Here is a 21,587-nt window from a genome sequence, read left to right as displayed (position 1 = left end):
AAGCTATATAAAAGAAAAAATGGATGAACAGAATATATAGCAATCTAAATTGTGTTATACAATAAATCGATTTCACCACTTGTCACAAAACCTTTTAATATCAGTGTATATCTTCTTCTTCTTTTGGCTTTTCCCAGTTAGGGATCACCACAGTGAATCACCTGTCCGCTCATGATTGGCAGTGGAGTTTTATGGTGTCAAGTTGCCAGTCCAGCGCCCAACCTTCCACAGAAGGCCCACACATGCACGCACTCACGCCTAGGACCAATTTAGAATGTCCAATCCACTTACAGCATGTCTTTGGGATGTGGGAGGAAACCGGAGCACCTGGAGGAAACCCATGCGACCACAGGGAGGACATGCAGACTCCGGACAGAAGGATCCCCAGCCGAGGATCAAACCAGAGAGCCTCTTACTGTGAGGTGGCAACACTAACCGCTGCACCACTGTGGTCGCCCTAATATCAGTGTGTATATATATATATATATATATATATATATATATATATATAACAGAATAAATCAGTCTATTAGTTATCAGTTATCTTCCTCTCTCAAGGATTTACTGACTCCTATTTGTTACATACCAGCTATTGTAAACTTTCAAAGCTGTACATTTTCCCAGTCTCCTTTATTGCAGAGAAGTGAAGATACCATGTATTAAAGGGAAATATAAATCAAGGATTGCTGTACCCTACTGGCAGTGTATTACTTTGCTATGCTGTTGAAATGTGATGAAAAAAAATGAAAGGGAGAAGGCAATTTTGCTATCTACTAAGAAAATCTTCTTGATCTGGTCAAGCATCTCATTCTTGAGTACATTTGAGTACATTTAGAGCTTTAGACCACATGGTTTATCTATTTAAAAAAGTGGACAAGCTAGTTGAGGCTGCATTCTGTTGTGCTGCCAAAAACAGCAGCTTGTATACATCGTAAGTCATGAACGACTAGTATTAGTAGTTTAGCAAATAGTGAGCTCACATGTGATGCAGGTAATATCAAGGGATGCAGGTAATATCAAGGGAATATGGATTCTATCCCAGGCCAAGTGCTTAAATTCATGTTGCATAACTAACAATGCAGTATAGCATGAGGACGGTACTGTACTCCTGAGGTGCCTTCCATCAGATGATAAAAGAAACTGAAATCCCTTCAGTCTGAATTAATGGCTGCCTGTGTAAATGAAATGTCACTTCCTGGAAAAGACAGCAGGGGAATTACTCCAGTGGCCAGGATACATTTCTCCTAATCTGTACAAATATATCTGTTATCCCCCTTGAAGAGAGTGAAGTCTTAAGTGTTACCAGCCCATCTAACAAAAAAGCAACTAAAGAAAATGGGAGCCTGGAATCCATGATACAAGCACAAATTAGTCAGTATGAGTCTCAGTGATTTTCCAGGATGACACAATGTGTGAGATGTGGAAGGATTTGCTTTGTAAACAGACACTGTAACCATCTGTACTGACACACAATGTGGGTTGACAAAGAGTTTGTCTTGCTGCCCAGGCAGTAACTATTTAGGATGACACAATCGGTGCTATGATAGATGGACTATTCTGCTATCACAGACTGCAACCTTTCAGACTGAAAGAATGTATTAGGGTTTGGTCTGGCACCATTCCGAAAAACAGCTCCCACTAAAAGGAGCAGTAGAAAAGCTATCAGAAGGAAATGAAAACAGCAGACCAGGACATACACCAAATGTATTAGGAGCAAAAATAGTAGATCTGAAATATGCATTTTAATACATGATGAATGGCTAGATAAATGAGCACCCAAGCAAGGCACACTGGGTATGCATGACAAATGGGGTGATGAATAGTTCAGCGGTGATTACATATCTGCATATCTGTAAACGAATGAGATAAATTCTTTGTGATAATGAATATCTAAAGGCTTGCCCCACCTTCACCAACAAAATATTGCAGTGAAGGAACATCTGGTAGAATGCTGTTGGGCTTACTCCTTTTCTGGAGGATCATTATTCATTTGAAAATCATCATATACTCTTGAGTTTATTAATGGGTTTCAGAAAAAAATAATTTCGATAGCAATTATAGCACTTGAAAGTACACTGGTACCAGTGCTCACATACTTCCAACTTTCCACCAGTTGTAACAAAATAGTAGACAAAACCGATCACAAGGAGTTAAATATGGGGAGTACATGGCTATGCATATGTGGAGCATCATGCACTTAAAAGGAAGAATCGTGAATGCAGTAAAAATCAAAATCGGAAACTAATAGCTCATAAGTAGAGAAATGCATTGCTATAAAGATAACCTGTTCTAAACACTAATGTTAAGGACATTTATTCACCATGGTAGCATACCACAGCATGTTGTAACTGCTTTGTCATACTCAGGTAGGTGAAGTAATTTCATTTGTTTTACTTAGGAAACTACATTATTTGGAAGAAATCACTCATTATGCATGGCAATAAAACAGGTTAGACAAAAAAATGATTCAACTAATATGAAACTACAGGTGAGTGGATGGGAAGGGTGGATGTAGTGAATGACTTTCCATGCATGTCTGTAAAACCACTGAGCAAACAAAAAGTGAAGTAAACAAACAAACCTGGAAAGCTAAATTGGCATTTTCATGCATGCCAAATATTTCTGGCTCGTCAATCAAAGGTAGATTCTCTATGTACTCTTTATAGTCTTGCAGTGTGGCAGTCTCAGGAGCAAAATAGATTCCTATTGTGGAAACAAAGATGCGTATTATTAATAATAAAAATACCTAGAAGTACAGCAACTCCATTTATAAAAATATTTTCTAGTAGAATATTTCTGATGGTTGATATACCTTACAAGTACTAATATATTTCCAAAATTTACAGCTTAGATGTACCATCTTCTAAGTATTTAAACAGCTAAGCTTCATTTAATGTTATTAAAAGAGTCAAAAGTTTGTGTCACTTTGTTACATAAAATTAAACATTAAACCATGCCTTTTCAGATATATAACACCCACTTCATATCCACAGGTGGGAAGCTATTGCAAAATTCCAAAATATATTGAAACGGGCTACATACTTAGATGATACAGGAGAAATGAAGAAGTGCAATTAAAAGCTTCAGCTTCTAGGAGTTTGAAAATATACTGAACGCATTTGTCAAAGAAATAGCCCTATCACTCTTTGAAAACAGGCACTTTCAGACCCAAAAGTAATTCAATGTTTACTTATTAATTTAGTTTCTGGCCAGGAACATTAATCAGGCAACCAGTTTCACATACAATCCAGCAAAAGATGAAAATTATGTTAGAAAACCATATAAATTGCTAAGAAAAAGTATTTGCATAAATAATTATAAATAAAGATTATTACATAAGCTCTGTAATTTGGAAAAGCATACCACAATGTGGGAGCATTATCTTGGGAAAGTTTAGCATTGCACTAAGCCTTTCTGATTCAAAGACTACTCTACTGCTATGGTTTTCCCACATGGAGGCCTTAGCATGGGGAGATCTGGTCCCACTGGGGAATCTGCATGCTAATGCAGCAGTCTGGGGGAGTGAATAATACCATTAGACATGTGCTCTCCCCCAGAAATATCCGCAGATCCCAATTAACTTGGCAGAGTGATTCACAGAATTACTTAGATGAGTTAAATTTTACTCTGGGAGGAAAAGTGGACATTCATCCATTCAACTGCTATGGGACAAATGTAGAGAGAAATATGAATTATGATTTAAGAAATGTAGGTGAGGAATGCTGTAAATTATAAAGCTGATACAAATATTAAGAATGCTAAAAATTATTTCACAGCTAGTTAAGTAAGACCAGGAATTAGGACATGATGGTTTAATCTATACAAATTATAAAGGTATGCTAACTAGAGTTACAAGAATGGTGAAAAAGACAGTAAAACCAGAGTTACAAACTACTTATTAAACTTGTTTGAAAGAGCAGTAAAATTGATTATATTAATTATTGGAGGCCACTAGCTCCCTCTAATATATAATGTTAAGTTGTCTATCTCGCCTTCATTCTTGCTGGATGGGTTCGGAGCCGATCCTCGGCTCCGACTCGGCCAATACTAAAGCTCGAGAGCTAATTCCACCGGCTCAAGGCTCCCCTATACTCCACAATGCTAGGCGGTAACTACTCATATCTCGTTTGCCGCTTAGCTGACGAGGTGCTTTTCTACCGGCTCTGGCAGGTTAGTGAAAAATTATTCTATTTTCACAATCTTTAGACCCCTATTACTTTCTTAGTATAACTTTTAGTTTTAATTATCTTTTTCCTTGAATTGATTCACCTCTTTTGCCCATAATTTTATTCCCCTTTTACTTTAGGCCTTAGGCCCCTTCCCCTCCTTCTCCTAGTCCTTTAGTGTGACTGGATTTTAATATTTTCTTAAAGGCCTGTGTGTGTGTGTGTGTGTGTGTGTGTGTGTGTGTGTGTGTGTGTGTGTGTGTGTGTGTGTGTGTGTGTGTGTGTGTGTTTTTATTACTTAGGCCTTTACTATGTCTAAGGACTCCAAGGTCTCAGGCTTCAAGAAGTGTGACTCGTGCTGTCAGAAAATGTCTCTGACAGACGGTCACACTTCTTGTGTATTGCCTGGGACCTTTGCACCTGCAGGACTCATGTGCTGTGTGCCATGGTTTCAGCCCTAGAGTTCTGCAGGAACGCAAAAATAAATTGATTTTGCGTGGCTTATTAAATCCTGAAAGCCCCCCGACCCAGTCTGTGTCGGGGAAGCCTTCTAAGACTTCCAGACAGTCAGCTCCGGCTTCAGAGTCGTCCTCTGGAAGCATCAAAACTGCTTCGACATCAGCTCCGGCTGGAGCCGATGTTTCCAAGCCTCATACTATTACCTCGGCTCTGGCCGGAGCCGAGGCTGATAAGACTCAGTTGGCTCCGATACTCTTATTGGAGCAACCTTCGAGAAAGAGATCTAGGTCTCCCTCCATCGGCTCTGTTCACTCGGCACCAGGATCCCCTCTTCTTTCGGAGCGGAGCCATAGATCGCATTCCTCACGGTCTTCCAGGCTATCTGACCACGATTTGCAAAGGGTAGTGAGTAGACTTCTCAAGTCCGAGGCGCTGGCCCAAATGCTTCATAGCCCGACTCATCAGTCAGCGGCTATTTCTGTCCCTCAATGTGTTCCTCCTCCGACTCCTTTGAGCTCGGAGCCGGGGCTCATCGGAGCCATGACTGTCGGCGCGTCGGATCCGATACCTTCCCTTTCGGCTCCGTCGTCTGCTCCGATATCCTCTTTGGAGGGATCTTGGAACCAAGCTTCCCTCGTCGGCTCGAGGGGGCAAGTGGCATCGGACCCTTGTCCAATCCCGCTCTCCCTCTCGGTGCTTCGGCGCTGGTGAGTTCGTCTCCGACATCGGCCTCGGAGCCATCCATGTCAGTGCCGGGGGGGGTTCTGGTCTCTTCGGAGCGGGTACCACTGACCTTGCCCGATAGGGGTGCCTTCGAAGTCATGCGGAGCGTGCTAGAACCAGTGTCTGCCCCACAGTCAGCTCCGTCAGCCCCTCCATCATCAGTCCCTGCAGTGATTTCTACCCACCCCCTTGCTTCAGACCGCAGAGAGCCAACTCCTCAAGTTTCCCCATTGGGAATTTCCTCCTCTTCCGAGGCCTCTCCTGATCCGGTAGGAGAACCCCCTAGGAAGAGGCAGTGCAAGAGGAAGCACATTGACTCCCCTGAGTCTATCACCTCTGACACTGACTTAGAGGAATCTGAAGGTTCCCCTCGATCCCCCTCTGAGGATGTCTCCTTTGCTGACATCCTTGAGATCCTGAAACAGAGGGGGAACTGGCCAGCCCTTAACCCTTCAGAGGATGAGTCAGTGTACCTTGAGGCGTTCGGCTCTTACCCTTCTACCTCCTGGGTGTCCCCTCCCTTTGACCCCCTTATGGAAGTGGTGGCAAGGAAGGCCTGGACGGCTCCTGATTCAGTGGAACCCACCCCGAGGAGACCGTCTAAGTTTATTACTGCCCCTAGAGATAAAGATTTTTTATCTAAAGGTGTCCCCGTCGATGCCATGGTGGTGGCCACGGCCACTAAGAAGGAGTTAGCCGATCCTTCGGTACCTGTCCATCCTCCTAATAAAGAATCTAGGACCATGGACAGGTACGGTAAGCAGATGTTCTCATCAGCGACCTTTTCAATGCGGTCGCTGAACTACTTATGTCATTTCACTCGTCTCCAGAGAGATTTACTCAAGGATATGAGTGAAGAGGTAAAGGATCCAACAGCTGAGGGGTTCCAAGACAGAATGAGCTCCCAGTTGGCAACCCTGAACTTCATTGTTAACTCCTCCATGCGGCTTATCTCATATGCTGCGGATGGGGCGAGTAGAGCCACAGGCACAGGCGTTGCCTTATAACATCATGCCTGGATGTGGCTGCACAACTTTGCGGACCCTTTCAAGGCGTCCTTCACCAATTCCCCCTTTGATGGATCATCCTTGTTTGGTCCTCAGGTGAAGGATACATTGACTAGGTGTGAGGTGGAAGGTAAGACTCTCTCTGACGTGGGAGTCCGTTTTTCTACCCCTTCTAAGCCTTATCCCAAAGGTCAGAGGGGAGGAAAAATGTGGTTCCACAAACAAACCCAGGGAGTCTCATCTGACGCACAAGGTCGATTCCCCTCTAGAGGCAGAGGGGGGAATAACAATAGACGCCGCCCTAGAGGCAGAGGAGGTCCGCAAAAACAGGGTAGCAGAGAAACTTTCTCTGATAACCCCTTTCAACATCCCTGAGGAGCTGCCCAGCTGTCCACCTTTGGAGGCAGTCGGGGGAAGATTATCCCTGTACCCAAAAGCCTGGCTTTCCCTTACACAAGACAAATGGGTACAGTCGATCATATCCGAGGGTTACAAAATTCCCTTTATTCACATTCTGTCCCAACCCAAAGGATCCCTTCCAGACATTCCACCCAGTCTAAGGGAACAAACAGCACTAGAAATTTCAAAGCTGCTATCAAAAAGAGCTATCCAATCAGTCCCAGCAGACCAACAAGGATCCGGAATCTACTTCAAATTCTTTTTGGTACCAAAAAAAACAGGGGACTGGAGACCCATACTGGATCTCAGCAACTTAAACAAGTATGTCAGAAAAACAAAATTCTGGATGGTCATGCTACAGTCCATTCTACCCTTCTTGGGTCAGGACAATTGGATGTGCTCGATAGATCTTCAGGACGCGTACTACCATATCAAGATGAACAGAGGCTCCAGGAGATTTCTCCGCTTCAGGCTGGGAGCCAGTCACTACCAGTTCAGAGCCCTGCCCTTGGTCTCACTACAGCCCCCCAAGTGTTTACCAAATGCATGGCAGTGGTCGCGGCTCACTTGAGACGCCAAGAGTTCCAGGTGTTTCCATATTTAGATGACTGGCTCCTTACTGCCGCCACCAGACATCAACTACTTCTATCCAGAGACTTCACTATCCAAACTTGCCAAGCTCTAGGCATTTCAATAAATTTCAAAAAATCTGCCTTGTCGCCTTGTCAATCTATTACCTTTATAGGCGCCACATTAGACACACTCAATCTTTCAGCCAGACTTACAGAGCAGAGAGTGTCAGACATCCGCAAACAAGTTTACCTTCTCTTACAATGCAACAAAGTCAAAGCCAGACTAGTTTTGAAGGTATTAGGACTCATGGCAGCAGCTATCCCCCTTCTCCCCTTAGCTTGCTTCCACATGAGGATCCTCCAATGGATGCTGTTTACTCAATGGTCCTTCCAACAGCTCCCGATGTCCCACACCATATTGATAACTCAATCATGCAAGAACCAACTGTCTTGGTGGATCACATCACCTCAGGTTCTCCAAGGAAGACCCTTCACTCATCCCCCCCAGTCGCCACGTTGACAAAAGATGCCTCCCTGATCAGGTGGGGGGGCATTATCAGGGCAGGACAGTCCAGGGCACGTGGCAACCTTTCAAGTGCCACTTGCACATAAATGTCTTAGAGATGAGAGCAGTGCTTTTAGCGTTGCAAGCCCTTCACGACTCTCTTCCCACAAGGACTATTGCAATTCAGATGGACAACATGTCCGTAGTGTGGTACATCAACAAACAAGGCGGAACCAGATCATACCCCTTATGTCGAGAGGCACTCAGACTTTGGCAATGGGCGATCTCTTCTCAGTGTTTTCTGGTAGCAACGCACATTCCCGGGAAGTCCAACGTGATTGCAGACAAGTTGAGCAGGGCAATTCTCATGCCCCACGAGTGGTCTCTGAAGAAATCAGTACTGGAAGAAGTGTTCCAATGATGGGGCCAGCCTTGCTGCGATCTTTTTGCTACTCCCCAAAACAGCAAGTGTCACGACTTCTTCACTCTCTTCCCATTACCAGGACATCCCACCAGAGACGCTCTAGTCCACGATTGGCCCCGGGGACTTCTGTATGCTTTTCCCCCTTTTCCACTGATAACTCAACTAATTCAGAAAGCCATTGCCTTGAGAGTGACAATGATCCTCATTGCCCCTTACTGGCCTTGACAGATATGGTTTCCATTCCTTCATCATTACCTTTTGGAGCAGTCTTGGCATCTGGACCCAGTGCCAGATCTGTTGACCCACCAATCGGGCCAGCTGCACCAATCTCTTCATTCTCTCAACCTCACAGCATGGTATCTCCGATTCTGACCTTAGCCAGGCTTCCCTTAATATCTCGCTCGGTCCGAGATATCTTGATAGCCTCTCATAAATCTTCTACCCGGAAGATTTATAATAGCAAATGGAAACGCTTCTCCTTTTGGGCAACATCAAAAAATATAGATCCCTTCACTGCACCTATCCAGTCTATTCTAGACTTTCTAGCAGAACTCTTTCATTTAGGCTCTTCTTCATCTACCATTAGAGTTCAGTTGGCTGCTATATCTAATTATCATGTAGGTGTCTCGGAGTCTAGCATCATGGCTCACAAGCTCTGCAAAGCCTTTTTAAGGGGCGTTTTTCTTCTCAAACCTCCAATCAAAGATCCCCCGCCTCAATGGGACTTGAACTTGGTTCTGGCATCCTTAATCCTTCCCCCTTTTAAACCAGTGGCTTCATGTTCTCTGAAGTTGCTTTCATGGAAGACACTTTTTCTAGTAGCCATAACTTCAGCGAGAAGGGTATCTGAACTCCATGCTCTGTGCAGTCGCCCTCCTTACTTAGTGTTTCACAAAGATAGGGTATCCCTCCGTACTAATCCATCCTTTTTACCTAAGGTTTCCTCTCAAACAAACTTAAACCAAACGATTGATCTCCCCATCTTTTTCCCTAACTATTCCAACAGGTCGGAACAAAAGCTACATTTTCTGGATGTTCACCGCCAACTTAGATATTATTTAGACAGGACTAAACAATTCAGGAAATCTGATCAGCTTTTTCTATCATATGCGGAAGGGAAATTGGGCCTTCCAGTTACTAAAGTTTCCCTTTCTAGATGGCTCACCTCTACAATTACCTTCATCTATAAGATCAGACACCAAAAACTACCTTCAAGACCTAGAGCTCATTCAACTAGGGCATTAGCTACATCCGTAGCTTTTCAGGACAGGCTGCCAATAGATTCCATTTGTGCAGCAGCCACTTGGGCTTCTCCTCATACCTTCATTTCACATTACAAATTGGACATGGTCTCCAGAAACCGTGCCAACTTTGGTTCCACTGTTCTCAAGAGTCTGTTCCGATAGGCCACCCGGGATAAGGTGCTAGGGACGTGGTCCCATCCAGCAAGAATGAAGGCGAGATAGACAACTTAACATTAAGAAGTTATGTACCTACCATAACGTTCCATGTTAGTTGTCTTCTTCTCGCCTTCTTTCTTGCGTCCCACCCTCCTTCCCCCAAGCCTGGACAGACCGACAGGAATTCATTTTGTGATCTTTCTCTGGAAGAGTTTCATTCCCACATGTTCTACCACCTCTATTTCCCCTTTTGTTAGTTCTGGGATACCTTACACTCTGGTTTTTATAGAGGTGGGTTACCCTTCTCCATACTATGGAGACTAGAATTGCTTGGTCTAGCTATCAAACGAGATCTGAGTAGTTACCGCCTAGCATTGTGGGATATAGGGAAGCCTCGAGCCGGTGGAATTAGCTCTCGAGCTTTAGTATTGGCCAAGTCGGAGCCAAGGATCGACTCCGAACCCATCCAGCAAGAAAGAAAGCGAGAAGAAGACAACTAACATGGAACGTTATGGTAGGTACATAACTTCTTATTATGAAAGAACTGTATAAAGACTGAGTAGAACAGTAGAAAATTTATCAAAATGAGAGATTTTAATTGTGACTAATGGAAAAATATACAAGAACTGCTATTGATTTTAGTGGACTTATATAGGAAAGCATTATAGGTTCATAGCTGGAGATATGAATAAAGCACATCACAGTGTTTCACATAAAGGGATGCTTAACTTTTTAAAGAATATAATTTACAAAGGCTTCTATTTTTTGGTTTTGGGATGAAGGTTTTCAATAATAAAGAGATTATTCAGTGTATAAGTAATCCTAATGGAGGAAGGATTTAGAGCTATCTGTTAAGCTCATTATTTGCTTTAATAATGAATTTAGTAATTTAGGTATTTAAACAAAATGTATGAAAGTTTGGTATTGGACAACATAAACTGATTGTACTATGCCTATTTTGTTTATACTGATGGCATCATTTATGTAGTTATAGAGGAAGGACAAGTTGCTAGCTATGATTAGTCTACATTTGTTACAAGAAATGCTGAAAAAATGGTTTAAAACCGAATAAGGCAAAATGCAAAGGATGAGGTGTTTCAGGTCATAATTTCAAACATAGCACTTATCAATAAAGCATTTCTGCACCTCTTTTAACAACTGAAATAATGTGTGCCTTTAGTTTTAAAGGTTTCTTCACCCATACCCAGTCTTGCTTTTCTTATTAACTGATTTTTAACAATGTTTGTCTTAACACAGTTTGGAAGTGAACTAGAAAAATATAATAAACTATTTTGTAAAAGTAGGTTTTCTAAAAACACTAGAGGAAATAGAAAATAAAGTGTTTGGTTTGATGTTATTGATAATAGCTATATAAAGTACAAACCTGTCCAATTATTTGGTTATACAGCATCCCTACTTTAATAATGTCAATAACATTTAGGTTCATAGGTTCATAGGTTCATTTAATGTTGATATTATAACTATAAAAATTCTTTTGAGAACAATTGGAAGTTAATTTTAGGGAATGATCACTCCCTAACCCTAAAACTCCCCTCCAAATCCCTAAAGTTTAAATTCCCCATCTAGTTCCCTAACCCTAAAAAATCCCCGTCCCACCCCATAAGCCTAAAATCCCCCCTCCACACCTGATGCATAAAACCCTCCTGCTTTCTCATTACAGCAGCTTGCCCTAACTCATATTCAAGTTTGTGTGCAAGCAGCAGCCCACACAAGCTACAAAGCACTAAAGTGCTTTGAGACAGAGGTTTACAAGTGCTTGGGACTCGAGCACCTACAATGATTCCTTTAACAGCATTAAAATAAAGGAATGATTAACTGTGTAACCGTGCTTACAATGGAATTATTTTGGGCATGCACTGATGTGTAAGTACTGGATAGAACACTGGCGGTTAAGGAAACTCTGTCTTGTGTAAATACTTTTATTGTGCATCTTGCTATTTATTTCAAATGTAGTTCATTCTGCATTGGTAAGATTAAATGGAGGCTGAGATCAAGGATTTATGAGCATTTGCTTGCTGTTAGAAACAAGGATAGCACTTTCTCTATAGAAGCAGTACAAGTTGTACACATTTTCTATTTATCTATCTATCTATACATATAACAGTGCTATGTAATTTATTACTGCATGCATTTCATCGTGAGATGAAATGCTGGTGTTTTTCTTTGATGGTACAGTTGGCTGAATTATCCAACTGTTGAGATTCATTAGATTGACCGTTACAGAATTACGTGGCTTCTCCCCTATATTTGAGTTTGTGTGACCCTGGAGTTAGTATATTTAGTTTCCAACGATGTGGAAGATGTTTTTTGCTTTTCTTTTGGTAATCACAAATGTAACCTATTAGTTTACATTTGTGATTATTTTTTTGATGATGATTGTAGTATTGATTAATATTAATCACCAATAAGTTTGTTTGTTTAGTGTTTTGATCAAACTCATTGTAGGTTATTTATTATAAACTCACACACACACACACATACACACACACATGCACACACATATGTATATCCATATATATATATATATATATATATATATATATATATATATATATATATATATATATGTGTGTGTGTGTGTGTGTGTGCATGTGTAGATGCACTTTGAAACATCAAAGTACACAAATATCAAATGGCTAAACATCTATCCTGAAAGATTAAAAGTCAAAACACCAACAAAAACCAAAAAACTTACAATTTTGGCAGGGGGAAAGAACCCCTTTGCACCCCTACATCCCCTGCTAAATATATATACCAACTCTGAGATTTCTCTACAGAAAAGAAAGGGCAAATTCCCAGTCCCCATTGTTCACAATCTCATATGGACTTAAATCCAGCAGAAGCAATCAAATGATTTTCGATCACTTCTGGCGATGAAGAAAACACTTGACAGTACAAATGTTCAGTCATGCGTATGATTTCCATATATATATATATATATATATAGAGAGAGAGAGAGAGAGGGTTTTACATGTAATTCCAAAAGAGGTGATTTTTAGTCACTGTTGAAAGCCAAGAAATTTAATTGGAAATTATATAGTATTAAGGGGCATTTGAAAGCAAGTCCTTTGAGATAAATGTGTGTTTTACTGCATGCTTTGCAGGCAGTATGACTTTGAAATTAGTTTTAGATTTTGTTTTATTCTGAAGAAGTTTCCTGTTTTTACTGGAAGGAATGAAGTATTTTTTAAATAAAATCACTAATGAACTGCCATCACCAGTGTGAGTGGTAACTTCTGTTTCTCCTTTGCTTATTTTTATTAATTAAATCAGATGGAATGGTTGTCGATCTAGGAAGTAAAGTAAACTGGCAAAAGAAAGGTTCATTATAGTATGACTACAGTATATCATTGTGGAATTATATCATAACTCATAATGTGGATAATAGGAGGTTATGGTAAGAGGGTATTGTAAATAGATATTATATTGTGGCTAGCTCAGAATTATTAACCCTATGAAATAAAAAGGCTATAATAGGCAAAAGAAAGATGAATAAAGAATTGGGATGTTGGGAAAATGTTTAATCAAATATGTCATTTAAACATAATATAAAGCACAGAAAGAAAGAAGAAAGGTCATGCTGACAGATGGATTGCAGTAAAGAACAGACAGATATACTTTTCAGATGTAAGAGAATTTAGTGCTTTTGGAATTACGTTAGCAGATGAACTGGAGTGCTGAACTACAGTTATTTTAAGCACAACTGGTTATATACTTTTCTGATTTAAGAGAACGTAGTGGCTTTAGAATATGTTAGCAGACAGAACAGGAGTGCGAAATTTGAATGAAGAAAATGTAATATACAATTATTGCAAGCACAAGAGTAAAAAAAAGAAGTTATATAATCACCATAATGTTCCATCTGTGTTGTCTATTTTCATTCTTCCTTAATAAATGGGTTCAAATTCAACCCTAGGATCCAACTCAGATGCTTTTTAAACCTTGTGGCTTCTGGAACTCTTGAGCTCCTCCCTTACCCATAATGCTCTAACCCCCTAACCTATCTCAGATCTTGTTTGCAGACGTTATAGCTTCATAGGAATACTAAAACACTAGTTTGAGTAAGCATTACCTGGAAATCAAAAGGAGGAACATTGGTTCCCTGATAAGCATCTCATTCATCAAAGAGTCATAGCTAAATGGTAGGGGACTGGAGGGAGGGGAGTTGAGGAAGAAAGAAAATGGACAACACAGATGGAGCATTATGGCGAGTACATAACTTCTTTATCTGATGTTGTCAATTTTCATTCATTCCTCAACAAATGGGACAGTCCCCAGCTACCTGAATCTCTGGGAGGACTCTAAGGAAGGATATTCCTGAGTACTGTTGAGCCAAAGGCTGCTCTTCCTCTCGAGACCAGATCCAATATGTAATGAATAATAAAGGTAGGAGGATTAGCCCAAGTTGCAGCTACACATATATTGCCCAATGAAGACCAGGATAAAAATACTGATGAAGTTGCCATGGACTTGGTTGAATGGGCTTTTAAAGGTTTTGACAAAGACAAACCCAATTTGTTATATACAAAGAAAATGCAATCAGTTAACCATTTGGCTAAAGTTACTTTTGTATCTGGCTTTCCCAATTTCGATTCCACAAAAGAAACAAATAATTGATTTGCTTTTTGAAATTCTTTGTTCTACACAAATAGAAACATTAACTGTCTGTGAACATCCAACAAATGTAACGTGTATTCTCTTTTGTTCATGAAATTTGGAAAGAAAACTGGAAGATTAATGGATTGATTGATGTTGGATTCTGACACCACCTTAGGAAGAAAAGATGGGCTGGTTCATAATGCTACCCTGTCTTTATGGAAAATTAAATAGGCAGGCTTACAAGATAAGGCTTGAAGTTCAGAGACTCTTCGTGCAGAGGTTATAGCTATCAAAAAGATAATTTCCAGGGTAAAAATTTTAGTTCACACTTTGCTGATGGTTCAACTGAAGATTGAGTTAAGGCTTGTAAAACTAAATTCAAATCCCATGGTAGAGTTGGATCTTTAAAAAGAGACCTCAGAAGAAAGGTACCCATTATAAAGGCCTTACAAAGTGTTGAAGAAGCTAAGGTGGAATTGTTAACTCCTATATGAAAATTAGAAATGGCAGGTAATTGTACTTTAGTGGTCAAGGAGCTAGACCCTTCATTTAAAATTATACCTAAAAACTCAAGAACTTTATGTACAGGTGCTGAATAAGGGTCACTGTATTTCTGTTCACAAAAAAAAACCCAAATCTTTTCAATTTACTTATGTAATCTTCCTAGTGGAAGCTTTATAGGAGGATAAAAGAATATGATGGACAAGGGAGGAGAGCCTGAGTTGTTCACAGGTTCATAGGTAGGTATTAGGCTATTGGCCATAGGGCCTATATAAGCCTAGCCAAAAAGGTACCCTGGCTTTTGGAACACAAGAAAATTATTTTCCCGTGCCCCTGTGGAGCAGAGCCACAGAATTGATCCCTGGGTTGAATTTCCTATTTACCATCCAATCATCCGGATTTTTCTTGAAGAGTGCTGATGAGGAGCTTTGTTTGATACAGATAGGTAGTTTGTTCCTGAGTATGGGAAGTCTCTGGGACAGGAATCTATCCCTCCAGCATGTTCTGTTTATTGTAGTGACAGGGTTTAGGTCCCTAGAGCATGTAGCTTGGAGGGATTGGGATTTCTTTAAGTGGAGCATGGCCAACAGCTTTGGGTTTGACATAGCTTTGCATGCTAGGTAGAGATCGCCTCTGAGTAGGCGATATGCAACGGAGTAAAGCTGGAGTTGTTTGAGATGGTCTGCATAGGGCATCTGTTTGAGGCCAGTAATCCTCTTTGTGAGGTACTTCTGCGGCCTTTAAAGTTGGTGTAGATGTCGTGTGAGGTACATACCAAAAGGGGCATTGTACTCTACAATGGGTCTAATGAGTAATGAGCAGAGGGGAACAATGACCTATTGTTTCCTGGAAGAGAAACCCTTTGTGATGAGGTGTGCCACTGACTACTGTGGTGATGTGATTATCAAAGGAGAGACTACTGTCCACCTGTGTCCCAAGGTCTCTTAAAATACGTTTGGTGTTAAGTAGACTACCGCCTATGTGGTAGTTCATGGGTACAGAGTTTTTACTAAAAGGGATGACAATGTACTTTTTGGCATTGAGCTTGAGGCCATGGCTTTGACACCAGACATCTGTCTCAGTGAGGCCCTTTTGTAGGATGTCCACAACTTTAGGAGTTTCCATTATGGCTCCTAGTTTGCAGTCATCTGTGAACTTCGTTAGCCAAAGACCTTCTGTGTTAGCCTGTACTTCAGAGAAGTAGAAACCAAGCAGGAGAGGACCCAGGACTGAACCCTGTGGTACTCCACTTGTCACTGGTCTGAAGTCAGATTTGGAGTCTGCTACTTTCACAGTGTGGGTTCTGTCAGTGAGCCAGTTGGCAACCCATCTTGTGACATAGGGATTTATACCTAGTTTAATGAGTTTATCTATAATTCCAGAGTGGGGGATGGTGTCAAAAGCCTTGGCAAGATCTAGAAAGGCTGTGTGAACCACCTTTACCCTTGTCTATGGCTTTGCTGACTGCTTCAAAGAACTCTATTAGGTTTAGAAGACATAATCTGCCTTTTACAAACCCGAACTGGGTGGGGTCCAGAGTTTGGGGATTACCAATGTCTTTGTTTATAAGTTCCATGATGATACGCTCCATGGCCTTGCAGACCAGGGTCATCAGGATAATGGGGTTGTAGTTCCCGGGGTCCGTGGTGGCTCTCCCTTTGTGGAGTGGGATAACCATCGCTGTGCACCATTCAGTGGGCACAAAACCTGAGGTGAGGCTATGATTGAATATGGTACTTTGGTGGGGTGCCAGTTCATTCTGTAGTTCGTGTAGAAACTCAGCCTGGGATGTTGTCAGGTCCTATGGATGCTGTGTTCTTGGCTTTGGAGAGTGTGGTTTTTACCTGTGCAGCCATGATTACAGGAACTTTGCATTCTTCCAGTATAGAGACGGGCCCTTTAGGGGGTGAGAGGGGGGTAAAGTTAGCACTGAACCTATCTGCCAGGATGTTGGCAATATCAGGTGGTTCTGTATATTTAGTGCTATTGTGCTGTAACTCAGAGAGGATCTGAGTGTTGCCATTGAGATTCTTGACATAGCTATAGAATGCTTTGTGATTGTCTTAAAAATCAGTGGTGATTTTGTTTTCGTAACTTTGGAGGATTTTATGAGGGATCTCAGCTTCTTACTAAGGCTGACCAGGGAGTTCCTCCAATCATGGGATTTTACTCTTTTTTGCAACAGTTTCTTTCTTCTGTTGTAAAGTTTGTTTATGGCAGGGGACCACCAGATTGGCTTCTTTTTTTTGGAGGATAGCATCTTGGTTCTGTTAGGGATAGCATGATCCATGCACTCGTGTAAGTGCTTATAAAGTGCATTTGTGTAGAATTCAGCAGTTGTACCTCTATTGTCCATCTGCATGGATGTCTTGAAGTTTGCCACTTCTGTCTTAAGAAGCATGAAGTTGGCTTTGGAGAATTATTTTACGGTGGTTTCCCTAATAGTGGGTGGGGGCAGGATGTGGATGTCTAGGGTGATTAGCTTGTGGTCAGATCTGACCAACGAGGAATTGACGTCTGGTGTGGAACACCAGTCGCCCATGTTGGTAATGACAAGGTCTGGGATATTGCTGCCCCTGGTAGGGGTGTGGATAATTTGATCCAAGGCATTGGAATTTATGAATTCCAGAAAACATTGAGCAAAAGAGTTGGTACATGAGTAGTTTTCCCAGTTAATGGTGGGGTAGTTGAAATTGCCGATTATGAGGGTGTTGTGCTGTACCCTAATATTTTCCAGAGTATCAAGAAATGAGGAGTGGGAATCCTGGGGCATGGTGAGGGATCTGTAGAAAGCTGCAATTTGGATTGCAGTCTTGCCCAGAGTTAGTTGCACTTGGATAATCTCAGATGCATTATGCTGAGCAACTAGCCTGGAAGTGTGGATATCCTTAATGAATATGGACATGCCTCTGCCTTTAGTGTTTCGGTCCAGGTTAGGTGGCCGAAAGGTGTGGTATGAATTATAGCTTGGTAATGCAGGGGTGCTCTCTGGAGCCTTGAACCAGGTCTCTGTCACTGCACTGATGTCGATGTTCTCCATTTTAAGGAGTGCCTCGAGTGAGTGCATTTTGAGGTTTAGACTTCTAGCATTGAGTGCATTATCCTCAGATTTTGCTTGCTTGTACCTGTTATGGTGGTGAATTTGTCATTTGAACCTTGCCTAAAAAGGCACTATAGGGGTGGTGAGAGCCTTAGCCAGTATCCGGAATCCCAAGGGCAACAGGTGCAGGCCATCTCTGGCAAAGCATCGTGGTCTGTCGATCATGTCATCCCAAGCAGACAGATACTAGATCCCCTCAGAATGACACCAGAAGCTTAGCCAGTTGTTGAAGTCCATCATTTTGTCCTTGTACTGTGGTATCATTCTGGGTGATGGCAGGATGCTACTCAAGGCTAGGGTCATACCTGCCTGGGCTACAAGATCGGAGAGCTCCTCCATGTCTCTTTTCATGTAGTCCAGGTTGGTACGTCTCAGGTCATTCACACCAACATGGACAATGACAGAGTCAGATTTGTACTTGTTGTGGAGTGAAGTGAGTGCATGCATTATGTGACAGATCCTGGCACCTGACAGGCAGCTAACAGTACATTTTTCCTTGTTTAGCCTGGTGAGTAGAACATCAATGTGCCTGACTATAGAGTCACCTATGACTAGAGTGTTGGGTATGTTGTTATGCCTTATGGGCTGTGGTTGAGTGGCACACTGAGTCTGTGGGCTATGTGTCATTTGGGTTGTGTTGGGGGTGGAGGTTGCTTGCATTTCAGCTTTGGAGGTCTCTGTTGCTTGGGCAGATTTTTATTGAGAGCCTTTTTGAACATAGGTGTGTGTTTTTTGTTTCTATGTGTGTGCTTTGGTGGTGTAGGTTTTGAGGGACTATGTAATGAGTGTGGTGCAGTGCAAGTGTTTACCTTCTCCTCTTGACTGTCTAGTCCAGTCTTGGCTGAAGAGAGCTTTGCTTCCAGTTTGGCTATATAAGTGCATCTCTCACAGGTTGTAGTGTTGGGTGGTAGGAGGAGAGGGTTGTCTGTGTACATGAGGCAATTGTTGCATTGCCCCAAGATGACCAGATTCATCAGGTAGACAGGAGAAAACACCGAGAGCTGACCCTTAGACATGCCTGGATAGGTGCTTATTTATTAAGTACTTAAAACTGTTTTCCTCTAGACAAGTGAGGAAAGTTGAGTACTGTAGTACAGTAGAAGTAGTAGTAGAACAAGTGCTGAGCTCAAAGAAACAGATTTGAGTGCTAAAACTAAAAAACTGTCTAGTTCATTTGAAGAGCAGATTTTATGGCACCGGGAATAGTTTAACCCTAGCTGAGCGGCGATACATAAAGTGCATTTTTTTTAATATAACAGTAGCAAATGAGCAAACTGATTTAAACAACTTTACCAACCTAGCTATCAATGGAAATGGAGAAACCATGTAGTCACTTTTAGGCCTAAAATGTCTAGGTGAATCATATGTGTTGGGTGAAACAGGAAGTCTGGAATGGGATCCAGAATCCATGGAGGGTGGACTAGATGAGGCCATGGAAAGGGGAACCAAAAATGAGGCCAATAAGGGGCAATGGAGATTACTTTGTTCTTCATTTAAGATGCTTTCTGGAGACACTTGGGGATTAGCGGGGATGGGGAAGAAGAATAGAGGAGACCAGGGAGCAATCGTGGAGGACAGCATCTCTTGGTGATTCTCCCATTGGAGGATCATGGCAAAGAACACTGCTGCATTTGCTATTGAGGGGAAATGCAATGAGGTCACATAAAGGTTGGCCTCATTGGCAGAATATCTTTTTCGCAACTCTCATGTTGAGAGAGCACTCATGAGGCAATAAAATGGACCTACTCAACCTTTCTGCTATCATGTTGGATTTTCCCAGAATGTGCATTGCCATCAGAAATTGATTGGTTGAGATCACCCATTGCCACACATTCAGAGCTTCTCGACACAAGGGGTAAGATCTAGTTCCTCCTTGCTTGTTTATGTGTATACTAGTGACATATTGTCTGTCTGAATAGCAATAGTGCTGGAGGGGAGAGAGTCATGAAAGGCTGGCAATGCTAGGTGTGTTGCTCTCACTTCCAGAACACTGATATGCAAATTGGGCTCTTTGGGAGATCATGTGCCTTGGACTGTTTTTCCCAAGTAGTGTCCCCCCCCAATTTGGGAGGCATCTGTGGTCACTACAGTTTTGGGTTGAGGACGAATGACGGTATGGCCTTGTAATATCTGATCTGATCTGATTGAATCCACCACAAAAGATACGTTTTTCAGGCCTGAGTTATTCTGATTTGAGTGGACATAGGTTGGTGTAGAATAGACCACTGAGTTTTCAAGGTCCATTGAAGAATTTTCATATGGTATCTTGCTAGCAGAGCTAAAACTATAGCAGCGGACACTGACCCCAAGGCTTGTAAAATCAAATGAGCTGATAGAGTAGAATTCTGAATTATCTTTTTGACTTGAAATCAAATAGTCTAAACCCTTGGCAAGGGAAGAGAGGCTGTAACTGATAATGTGTTGAACAAAGCACCTATGAAGTCTAATGTCTGAGATGGTTCTAGGTGAGATTTGTTGTGGTTGATGGTAATCCCTAGATGACAGCAAATCTGGAGTACATGGTTTTGTTCTTTTGTCAGAAGACGCTTGGTCAGAGTGGTTATGAGCTAGTATCCCTGCAGTCTCTAATGAGCCTTTACCACTGCCATTCATTTAGTGAACACCCTGGGGGCTCTGGTGTGACCAAAGGACAGTGCTCTGAACTGGTAATGACTGGCTCCCATCTGGAAGCATACTGGTCTCCTGAAGTGTCTGTTCATTTTGATGTGATACTACACATCCTGATGATCTGATGAGCACATCCAGTCATCCTTGTGCAGAAAAGGCAAAATGGACTGAACTGTGACCATCCAGAGCTTTGTATACTGAACTGATTTTTTCAGATTGCTGAGATCCAAAATTGGTCTCCACATCCCTGTTTTCTTTGACACTACAAAGAATCATGAGTAAGTTCCGGATTCCAGCTCATCTGGAGGGACCTCTTGGATGACTCTTTTTTGCAGCAGCTTTTTATCTCTAGAGCTGCTGTTTTCCTCTGACTGGGTGGAACATCAGGACATGTGTTTAATGTTGAAGGAGAGGTAGGGAAAAGAGAATTATATAACCTCTGGAAATAATCCTCTGCACATTTTTAGACTTGGTTTACAATGCTAAAAAGGTTATGATTTTATGACAAATTGCACGTAAGACTGAAAAGACAGCATGATGTATATTAATTAAGCAATAACCCATGCCTGGGTGTGGGTAATGCTGGATTTACCCACGGTTGGTGTGGTTTGGTCACGAGGGCAAAGCCAAAGACAACTGTGGGTAAATCCAGCATTACCCACACCCAGAAGTGGGTTATTGCTATTATACAATGATATGTTTAACATAGCGAGACAGCTTTAAAAAAAGCAACAGAGAAAGGAAGATCTCCGTTGGTTTATTTTAAGATATCTCGCTATGTTAAACTCATTTAAAATAGTGAGATAACAGCAACGGAGCTTTTCAGTTCTCTGTCCAAAAAAAAGGACTTATACTAATGGAAAAAGTCCGGGCGACTGGACCTTTTTCCATTAGTATAAGTCTTTGATTTACAATGTGCACGCTGACCAATCAGTGTGCACATTTTGGAATATTAATGGGGGGTCATTGTGTAATCTGTATTTTATTATACAACTCCTACTCTTTCCGTCAGTGTAATTGCTGCTGGGAGAAGGAGGAATGATGGTAGAGGGAAGGAGATAAAGTGTAGGTTAAACCATTGCT

General features: G+C 41.7%; 1 protein-coding gene across 1 annotated transcript in view; it reads right to left on the bottom strand.

The window, feature by feature from the left end:
• DNAH6 (dynein axonemal heavy chain 6) overlaps nucleotides 1-21,587 on the bottom strand; it is a 5,071,261-nt gene that overhangs the window by 357,035 nt on the left and 4,692,639 nt on the right. The window contains exon 71 of the mRNA XM_044059309.1: nucleotides 2,582-2,703. Within this exon, the coding sequence (XP_043915244.1) occupies nucleotides 2,582-2,703 (122 nt within the window). The remainder of the gene's footprint in view (nucleotides 1-2,581; nucleotides 2,704-21,587) is intronic.

This window comes from Protopterus annectens, chromosome 17.part0, assembly GCF_019279795.1.
Source record: "Protopterus annectens isolate FY-2018-M chromosome 17.part0, PAN1.0, whole genome shotgun sequence".
Classification (NCBI taxonomy): domain Eukaryota; kingdom Metazoa; phylum Chordata; order Ceratodontiformes; family Protopteridae; genus Protopterus; species Protopterus annectens.
Note: the sequence above shows the minus strand (reverse complement) of the source record. Positions and strands in the feature narration are given on the sequence as shown.